This window comes from Carassius carassius, chromosome 9 (genome assembly GCF_963082965.1).
Source record: "Carassius carassius chromosome 9, fCarCar2.1, whole genome shotgun sequence".
NCBI lineage: Eukaryota > Metazoa > Chordata > Actinopteri > Cypriniformes > Cyprinidae > Carassius > Carassius carassius.
The window spans coordinates 35,264,135-35,275,213 of NC_081763.1; the positions used below are offsets into that span (position 1 = coordinate 35,264,135).

An 11,079-nucleotide genomic window follows, 5' to 3' on the forward strand; every position below is an offset into this window, starting at 1 on the left:
ACCTTGATGGCGAGCCAGTCTCTCCCAGGAATTAACAGGTGGCAGGATTCTGATGCTCATTCTGATGAGTCCAATGCTGGTCTGTTCATTCTGTCAAGGATCTGTAGGAAAGACTCAAATGCACAGTGAGTGTTAACAGATTTATTAGACAAACTGCAGACAGGACAAGAGTAGGTGAGGAGAGCAGTGAACACGGTCCAGACAATAGGCAGGGAAAGACTCGTAGAGTCCAGTCCAGGACTGCAGTCAGTCAGTGAACAGTGAAGGAAGGACAGATGGAGGTCGGAGGTTAGCAGCGATGACCTGACAGGAACATGAGGCTAAGTCAGTCCACACTCAGGGTCTCACAGGAACAGCACAGGACCAGCTGTATGACAGATAAAAGGACCAGACCAGGAGCACAAACTGCACGAAAGGGCGGGACTAGTCTAGTGACAAACAAAAGACTAAAACAGCACAAATCAATCAAATAGGCAGGGAATACTCAGCATCACAAAAAGGTTAGACAAGCTAGCAAACATGGAGAGGTAAGCACAATGAACTGACACCAGAGGAAAGAGGGAGGATGAGAATAATATATAGAGGCAGAGAAAAAAGAGGAACAGGTGAGAACACTCAAACAAACATGATCAGAGACACGAGGAACAGGTTTGAACATTCAGACAAACAAGGAATAAACACGGGGCGTGGTAACGGGAAACGGGGAGGCAGGATGAGAGAAGCACATGGCAAACAACATCAAAGACAAAGCCTCAGATTGAGCTCAGACACAAAATAAACAGAAACATGAAACAAGACCGTGTGGGCAGGATCCTGAAAGTTGCAGCATTTGACTAGAACCTAACATTTACATTTCATTCACTATTACAATCAAATCAGAAATCAAGTCACATGTTTCCAAAGTAATTTTACGAGAGAAAAAAAAAAACATGAGGTAACAACATTACATTCATTCAAATTATGTAGGCTTGAAAAACTCTTTCCACACAAATAACATGAATGTGACATCTCCTTTGTAGGAATATCAAGGTGTTTTTTTTCAGGTTTGAAGCCTACAAAAATGTTTTGCCACATTGATCACATGTGTACGGTTTCTCTCCAGTGTGGATCCTCTCGTGTGCTTTCAGGTGTCCTGAACGACTGGATCTCTTGCCACATTGTGAATACTTGTATTGTTCCTCTCCAGTGTGGATGGCCATGTGGTCCTTAAGGTTTGCTGAGCATGGGAAACTCTTGCCCCATTGATAACAGGTGAATGGTTTCTCTACAGAATGAACTCTCAAATGTGCTGTAAGTTATCCTTTTAGTGCAGATCTCTTTTCACACTGATCTCAATTGTAAGTTTTTCTCCAGTGTGGATCCTCTCATGTTTTTTCATGATTCCTGACCGACTGAATCTCTTGTCACGGTGTTAACACTTGTAAGGTTTCTGTCCAGTGTGTATCCTCTCATGTGTTTTCAGATTTGTTGACTGATTGAATCTCTTTTCACAGAGTGAACACTTGTACGGTTTCTCTCCAGTGTGGATCCTCTCGTGTGTTTTCAGGTGTCCTGAACGACTGAATCTCTTGTCACAGTGTGAACACTTTTACGGTTTATCTCCAGTGTGAACTCTCATGTGTAAATTAAGAGTAGATTTGCATGACAAACTCTTTCCACAAGATTTCATGACTCTTCTTTTTTCAAATCTTCCTGTTTGGTTCGATAACAACTCAAGAGTTTTCTCCAGTTTTGAAGTGATTTTTCTCCTCGACTTCACTCAGTTCTTTACTCTCCTTGTATTCTTCAATCAACTCTATCAAAAATATCCAACATCAAAAAAACAGTTACTAAAGTGTTTTAACCAATTTACACATTGTTAGTGAAGCAGATCCCTTCCCAATTCTATCTTTGAAGAGACCAGAGCCTTACAAATACAAAGTTTTTCTCATTTTTTGTCAAATCATTATAATAAGTGAGTAAAGTGACATGGCCAAGTATGGGTCCCATCTGCATTTAACCCCTCCAAGTAAAGTTCGTATTAGGATTAAAATTTGTCAGATATTCGTTTTCCCTGCCCTTCTTCTTAGGTGCATCCAGAAAGTATTCACAGCATTTCACTTTTTCTACATTTTGTTACAGCCTTATTCAAAAATAGATTAAATTTAAGTCAAGTCTGCTTTATTGTCAATTCTTCCACATGTACAGTACATAGATACAGAGATTTGAAATTATGTTACTCTCAGACCCATGGTGCATACAGGTAACAATAACAGTAGAGCCTATAAATCAAATATAAAATAAAAATTTAGTCTCTCAATTCTCTTGTGCTTCGTTCCCCTCTTCTGAATTATATTGTATTGATAAGGAGTTATCACAAAGTAAGTCTGTTTAGTTGTGCTATCTTCACTGTTGGAAACGTTACTTTAAAAAAGTAATTAGTTATAGTTACTCACTACTTGTTCCAAAAAGTAACTGAGTTAGTAACTGAATTACTCTATAATAAAAGTAATTCGTTACCAGGGAAAGTAACTATTTGCGTTACTGTAAAAAAAAAAAAAAAAGGTTGCTATATGTCAAAGAATTTGTATTTTTTTTTAGCAGTTTTCACAAGTCAGTTGAAATAAGTAGAACAGACAGGTGTTCGTACATAACTTTCGATATTTATTGCACGTCAACAGAGTTTTATCCTGCACTTCAAGTATTATCTTTGTAAGAAAAGTGTTTTTGGCCACTAGCTTTGTAGATGCGTGTGTCACACATTACTTGCACGTTCTTGCCTTTGACTACAATGAATTTGAAGTAGTGCTTATATCTCTACCTTGAAAATGCCAACTTTTCATCGGATTGCTCCTGACTCGCCATTTCTCCTGCTGCTGCGAATCTCTGTGTAGCTGTTGCGTGTGTGTGACTGTGTGTGTTTGGCGCCGCTGGCGCGTGTGCCGGCATGTGTGTAAAACACTGGCTCTGATTGGCTACCATGAAACACATGTCTCTGCCTTAGCCAATCATAATAATAACGCTTATCTCGTTATTAACCCTCCTGCTCACTCGCTGTGTGAGTCAGGGGTGCGCTCGGATTGCATATTAAATCAATGCATAGTAACGCACCGCATTTAACGTTCAGTAACGTTAACTGCGTTGTAACGACGGGAAAAGTAATTAGTTAGATTACCCCGTTACTGAAAAAATAACGTCGTTACCTAACGCCGTTCTTTTAAACGCTGTTATTCCAAACACTGGCTATCTCTCATATCCTGTGCAATGAACCCCGCCACAATTGTCTCTAGCGTGCACACGTGCCATCGACAGGAAAAAGCTAAGCTCAGATTTTAAAATAGAGTGTGTATTTTTAATACTCGAGTGACAAGTGCATATGTGAAATGACATCAGAAGGCTATAATTGTTTCTGGTCTATTACTGCATCGATGCAGAATCGTCCATGTCCGCATTGCGATGCATCAATGCAACTATTAATTTCGACACCCCTACTTTTTATACAGTTTTTTTTTTCCTTTAAGGCGTGCGTGCTCCACACATTTCCTACACACTGTAATTGTTTAACTTTTTTTGGCTTGTATATGCCTCCAATCTGTTTCCTGCAAGCAGACAGGATTTTATCAATTTATGATACTTTAAAGGAAGAGGCCCCATCATATATTCTTTGTCTCATGTCAAGACAGGATGTGCAGCTTTATGTCTGCACATTACATTATCAACTTCACCATATGTATGCACATTACATTCTCATGCAGGGTTCTGTACACACAGGCAAATACACATTACAGTGAAATGCATTTATATATAAATGGCTATATACACAAAGATTGAACTTGATTCATTCATATTCAGGATCTGTGATCATTTCTATGTTAGATTGATAAATCCCAATAACTTGATTTATGATGCACTTTCAGCTGTACAACTTTGCAGACTGTTTACATTCACACACAGCTACATTACACACTGCATGAAAGGTGATTTCCAAAAAAATCCATAAAAGGGGCACTTTAGAGAAGTGTATCCTCTGTATTCTGACACATTCATGGATGTCTACTCACCCTAGAACCGAGAATGCCTCGTTTTATACAAGTATGCTACAATAAAGCACACAATTTCTTTAGATAAAATGAATATACACAACCAATTTTAAAAATCATTCATTTGAATGATTGGCCATAGTTTACTTTTCTGCACTGTGGCTGGAATATACACATGTCCCTTCAACAACATTAACTATTATATAGCGAATACCGAACCTACTTTACCGTGCTATAAAAACGACCATAATCTCTGCAGCAGAAGATAAAAAAAAACATTATCAATACAATCGCAGCAGCAAAACTGATATCAGTTCGTATTCATTCCCCTCACAAATCACGAGACATTCAGTAACAGCAGCATTATCACAAACATCGAAAAAAGCATTCATGCTAGGGATGTGCACATCGATGCTGCAGTATCAATAGATCGATTTACAGATATTTTCCGCATCGCTGCTTAATTATATTTATAGCTTCTAAAAACTAAATGTTTTTAGCAGTGTGTGCAGGCCGATCGGGATGGTGTGTGGACGCGGTGTTATGATGTCAATACCGATCGGTCTGCGGCTGCGCACAGTGCCATTCACCATCACAACACAGCACGCACGGTCGCGACTCGCGATGGTTTGGCATGGTTTTTGCTTTTAATTTAACAACTATTTTTAGTCTTTTGTTACAATTATTGATAAAATATGCCATATATAACTTTTTTTTTTTTTTTTTGGAAATCATCTCGCGACTCCACCCTCGCCATTTTGACATATAAAATAATATATGTGGGTGTGAGTGTGTGGTTAACAATATTTTTTTGTAAAATATGGAGATAGTACAATAGAATTTTGAAGAATAAGAAAAAACAGCTTGTTTAAAAAAGAAATAAGTAAAAATATGCACAGTTTATGTTGTTGGTATTTTTGTTTATTTAATTATTAGCCTCGGCTCGCACTGGCCAGTGGAAAATAGGCTAATGAGTGAAGATATCAGAAGACTGTACATTCACTGGTGAGACCACCGCGTTGTTCAACTTAGAAGCTTCTGTTGCATTTGATGAACATCACAGGGCAAACGAAACGAAAGCGAAACTAAACCACGCTGAGTTTCAGCTGCGCAGTGCGGACCGTTTATCCGCGACGCAAACACACCTGTCCGAGCAGAGGCGCTGCACAAGATCCCGGGCCCTATGCATAGTCCTAATGCCCGCCCCCCCCCCCCCCCCTGAAAATATATATTCCAGACTTTTCGAGGGCCCTCTCTTCCTTTGGGGCTCTGGTAATCAGTACTGGTTTTACCCCCAGTCCAGCGCCCCTGTGTCTGAGCTCAGAACAGCTTTACTCGCGAGCCAAAACTGATTTTGTGACACATTTACTTGTTCTTTTTTCTCCTCCTCTGTCCTTTTTTCTTTCTCTTTTCAGCACCAGAGGGATACATCCTTTTTTGTGACATGGCTTATCATTTATTAGGGTGATGTAGAGACCTGCACTCCCGCAGGAGTACCGCGGGACCCAGCGCACCGAGTGCGGGGCGGGGCAGTATTTGACGGGTGAATGCGGGCACGAGCGGCAAGATATTATTGTGTGCGGGTTGCGGGAAAATACAATTATTTGCGGGACTCCCGCGAAGTGGAAGTATCTCACAAAAATAAAATAACTAGAAACAAATAAACCTTTATTTATAATAAAATAAAATAATGGGAGGATGCTGATGATACCATAGAAAGCGATGTGTAATTCGATTCCGAGATAGCGAGGTATTTAAAAGTCAAATTGGATGGATTATTTGCGGTCGCATACTGGAGCAGAGACGGATTAAACTGAAGCTCTCAACAGTGAATGACATGATATTCCTGCATTGGCACATTAAGTAGTCGTACAGTTTTGTTTTAGTCAATTCAGTTTATTTTTATTTATTTATTTAGCTAAATAGGATTAAAAAATTGTCTATTTTGTTATTGAGGAATAATGATATTTTTGGTTAAATGTTTGAAGGAATTGCTCAGACCCAATAAGCTACTTTTCCTTTGAACATTAAATAAATCCAGGTTTATTATTATTATATATTAGGCTATATAGGCTATATATATATATATATAATTATTATAGGTATATTTTTATTTATATTTCTTACTTTTTTTACTGTATTTCTATGTTCTAAGTTCCTTGTTCGTGTTCATACTTTTAATTAAACGCAAATAAAACGAAACATTTGTTTATTTTCCGTTTCTTTTTTTAAATTTATATTCAACAGGGGAGCAAGTGAAAAAATAAGAGAGTAGCAGGCAGAATATGCAATGTATATATATATATATATATATATATATATATATATATATATATATATATATATAATTTATACGTTTACCCGCGGGATTTTGCGGGCGGGAGCGGGACGCAACTTGACTGTTTGCGGGTGGGAGCGGGAGAAAATAACACATATTTTTGAGGGAGCGGGCGAAAGCGGGACAAAATCTTGCGGAAGCGGGACGGAAGGTCTCTACAGTGATGCGCACTTGCGCGCCGGCGCAAATAGTCAATGCACGCGAGGTGTCTGTATGCGCAATTGCGCATGACTCAAACACTAGAAGACACAGCAGCAGTTGTCGGCAAATCCGAATTTTCTTGTCCTAAATTATTCATTTATTAATTCAAATTAATTCCTTTATATCACTTGTTTGAGTTATTTAATTGTAAAATGTATTACAGTTTGGAAGTAGCTTGCACAACACTGGCCATAATAATGTCAATATTTCACTTAATAAGTCTTCTCTACATGAATGATGGGTGGACAACGATGTTAGCACAGAAGCAATCCTATTATCATAGCGGCCAATTCAATAGCATTTATTGATAGCCTAGATGTCAGTCTTTTAGTTATTGACACAAGTCTGGGATAAAAACTCATATTCCTGCAAGCCCTATATTTGGGTCTTTTGATCCATCTGTATAAATAAGCATCCTCACATAAAATCTTTGCTGTATATCTCTATTCACCATGTATTTAATATTACCCATTTCCTCACAGTTCCTATTCTTATCTAGTATTTCCAAATCAATTTTACCTTAATGAATTAACCAAGGCTGGTATCTCGTCCCATACTGAAGACACACTACATTCAGTATTCACAGTCAGATATCTTTCTGCTAATTGATTAATATTCTATCCAAAAACCTCCCTTTTTCCTTTGTATATTCCCAAAAATTAGTCAATACATCTTTAGAAATATGTTCTCCAGCATGGCCCTTCACTGATGTCCAGTATGCCAGGGACAATTTTACACTAGGTAGACATAACATAATGCTTTAAAGATCGACAATGCTTATTTTGTTAATAGTTAGATTATGACAATAATGCAGAGTCAACATTCATTTAGTTAGGAAATGGATGCATTAAATATCAAACATTCACAAGGCATATATCCATATCAGTCCATCTCTAATATATATAGAAACACCCTGAATCTCAGAGAAGCATGATTAACTGAACTTTATTAGTGTTTCCTTTCATAATGTCAGTAACAGAGCTTTTGAAGAATAGTACATTTCTAGAGTGATAAAGATCAAATGACAAATACAATAATATAACTGCTCATTTCTCATATTTATAAGAGCATGTACAACAGAACTGTCCCCTTCATCAGCCAACCCTGAGGATTACTGTTCAAGAGATCCTTAGGAAGTGAGAAAGAGGGAGAAGGTGAAAGGAAAGATGGAGACTGTAAGAGAAAGAGGGAATAGGAGGAGGTGGGAAACACTTCTGAAGTTGGAGTTGGATGCTGCACTGAATGCAACAAACCCAGGCGGGTTGCTGCCCGTGTAAGACTTGATCCAGTCCTGATACTGAGAGACTCTGGCGAACCCATTGGGATGTTTGGGGTCATCACACGGGACTCTTATAAAGCTCACAATGCCAGACTGAATCCACAGGGGGCCGTTCCTGATGAGCATCGGACCTCCAGAGTCTCCCTGTATTGAGACACATTCAACATTTATATCTGTGACAGTATACAGTGAAATGGAAATGCATGCTTCAAAGAAATGACGTGTCTCCCGGAGCCTATTTATCCTTTAGTAGTATACTGTACTATAGTACGGTAGTGATGCCATGGGCTGTTGCCAGCCAATGTACTGTTGGTGTTTTTGAATGTATGCTCCAACACAACGAGAGGTTCCCCATAGCGACCCCTAGAGGACGCAGTTCGAAGTTCTCTTGAAAGGGAAATACCATTGTGATTGGAAAAGTCTGAATAATACAGTTTGAATATGCTACATTTCATTATTTTGACTTGATTAAAGCATAAAAAGCCAGTCTTGCCATGCAAGGCTTCGGATGTCATCAATGATGTCATTTCTCTAAAGCAATCCAAGCCTCGATACGTGCAAACGTCAAATCACTACAAACAGCCGACATTTCGTTGCATCCCTAATCATAGTGTATGAGTCTAAGACTGGGCTTAATGAAGCAACACGGTTGGCAGTGTAAAGTTTGCAGGTGTTTTGTAAATCACTTTGGATTTGAAATGGTTCAAACGAATGACTGATGTCTTACCGGACATGCACTTTTCCCTTGCTTTCCAGCACAAATCATATTGCTTGTGATGTTCCCTCCATAAGAATTATTACTGTCACTGTTGTTCACAACTGTCATCATCACTTCCTGCAGCATATCTGACCCTGAGCCTGTGACACAGACCAGAGGACACATTTAATGGCTTTATTAAAATGACTTCTAGTACAACTGGCAAGTAAATGTTCCCTCACCTTCTTGCTGTTGTCTGCCCCATCCAGTGACCCAGCTCTCAGTCCCTCCACCAAACACACTCCCAGCCGCTGCCAGACAGACCGGCCTGATGTAATCAGAGAAAGTCACAGAGGAGGAGAGCTGGACCAGAGCTATATCATTGTCAAAAGGAGGACCGCTATAGCCAGGATGGTTGATGATTCGACTTGCTGTCCTGGACGTCTCATCAGGGTTTGATCCAGATTGACTCAGACGACCGAAGTACATCACAGTGTTAGACACACCGGCACTGTAAATAGAGAAAGTCTGCTTTAATTCCACTATTATCAATCTACAAATGTATATTAAAGTCCCTCTGTAGTCAAAATTGTATAATTTTAAAGCTTACATATTTAAATGTCATGAAAATAATTTATGCCTCATAAATAAATGCCTCTTTTTGCCTCTTTCATTCATTCATTCATAAACAAAACTTGATTTCCCTACAGGGGACTTTAATCTTTATTGAAGCACTAAACTTCATACCTCTGGAAGCAGTGTGCTGCAGATAACACCCAGTCTTTATTGATGAGAGTCCCGCCACAGTTATGTCCAAACCCAACGACATGTATGCTGACCTGCCACGGCCAAGAACCTGCCGTCGCATTCCCTCCTCCGAAAATCCTGTTATTGAGAGGGGCTCGACCACATACTGATGACAGAAAGACAGATATGACATTTCCTTCTTATAGTGCCACATACATAAAAGACACATTCTGTGAGATTTAGTGTCATTATGAGACGACTTACCATCTAACTGGCTGAGTGAACCTGTGTGAAAGACACAGACAAAGTCAGCAGACAATCATCCAGACAGAGCTGATGAACTGGTTTGTGTAGCTCACACACACTATTTCACCTGTTCATCTGCACAGGTGCATAACGGCATGAAAACAAGATAACACCCTTCAGCTGAATAATGGGGCTGTTAACTAAATGGTTTTTACAGTCATGAGAGATATAAAACTGTTAAGTGTTTAAAAGATCTTTAGGAAATAAATGGCTTGTCAGGTAATAAACAAATGAAACATATTATTAAATGTAGATCTAATTTTGTCATGTTGAATAGGTTTTTCTAAGCTCTCACCTGTAATGTAGAGAAGTGTGACTCCAGTAATACTCAAAGCGCTGTTGAACTTCATCCTTCTGCTCTGCTCTGTGATCTGACTGGTCTGTTCTTGACTCTCAGCTTTCTGATCAGATGGAAAACAAGAACCACTGCATTTATCAAGAGTTCTCTGCCCACACCACTCCCATCATCACTGAATTATATTATTTTTCAGAAAAAAAGCTTATCTTGAACTCTTCATAGGTGTCTTTTGTGTCTTTTGTGGATGTGGGTGGGACATGTTCCAATCAGAAGCACACACACACACGCATGCACTCACACACACACACACGCACGCATGCACTCACACACACACGCATGCACTCACACACACGCACGCATGCACTCACACACACGCACACACGCACACACACACGCATGCACTCACACACACACACGCACGCATGCACTCACACACACACGCATGCACTCACACACACGCACGCATGCACTCACACACACACGCATGCACTCACACACACGCACGCATGCACTCACACACACGCACACACACACACGCATGCACTCACACACACACACACACACACGCATGCACTCACACACACACACGCACGCATGCACTCACACACACAAGCATGCACTCACACACACGCACGCATGCACTCACACACACACACACACGCACGCACACACACACACGCACGCACACACACACACACACACACACACACACGCATGCACTCACTCACACACACACACACACACACGCACGCACACACACACACACACACACACACACACACACGCATGCACTCACATACACACACGCACGCATGCACTCACACACACGCACGCACACACACACACACACACACACACACACACACACACACCAACCCACACTTACACACACACACCTATACATTTATACACTTTATTTCAATTCTGGAATTACTAGATTGCTTGTTACTGCACTATTTTGATCTGTATGTCTGTCTGTTAAATAAAAAAAATAAAAATAAATAAAAAAAAGAATATGTGCTCGACTCCCAAAACAGAAACTCTTTTCAATACATCTCTATACTAAAATCTTTACAGCAGATCCTAAGTTGTCAAACATTTTTGGAAAAAGCAATAAACTACTCCCCCCTCATTTGTTTGTTTATTATAATAATGTTTCAGTACATTACAATCATTATATCATGGCTAAGATGC

The 11,079-nt window shown here is 39.7% G+C and overlaps 1 protein-coding gene across 1 annotated transcript; it reads right to left on the reverse strand.

Moving 5' to 3' along the window:
• Positions 1 to 7,687: 7,687 nt before the first annotated feature.
• On the reverse strand, positions 7,688 to 9,937 carry LOC132149790 (chymotrypsin-like protease CTRL-1). Its single transcript, XM_059559188.1, has 6 exons — positions 9,883 to 9,937; positions 9,546 to 9,566; positions 9,282 to 9,447; positions 8,777 to 9,045; positions 8,565 to 8,695; positions 7,688 to 7,981 (listed from the first exon to the last, which is right to left on the reverse strand). Exons 1-6 carry the CDS (start codon positions 9,935 to 9,937, stop codon positions 7,688 to 7,690), a joined length of 936 nt encoding a protein of 311 aa, XP_059415171.1.
• Between the last annotated feature and the right edge of the window lie 1,142 nt (positions 9,938 to 11,079).

Coding starts and splice junctions, on each gene's coding strand:
- LOC132149790 (XM_059559188.1), bottom strand. CDS start 9,937: ATGAAGTTCAACAGCGCTTTGAGTATTACTGGAGTCACACTTCTCTAC. Junction 9,046..9,281: donor GCAGCACACTGCTTCCAGAG/GTATGAAGTTTA, acceptor CTCTATTTACAG/TGCCGGTGTGTCTAACACTG. Junction 8,696..8,776: donor GGGCAGACAACAGCAAGAAG/GTGAGGGAACAT, acceptor TCTGTGTCACAG/GCTCAGGGTCAGATATGCTG.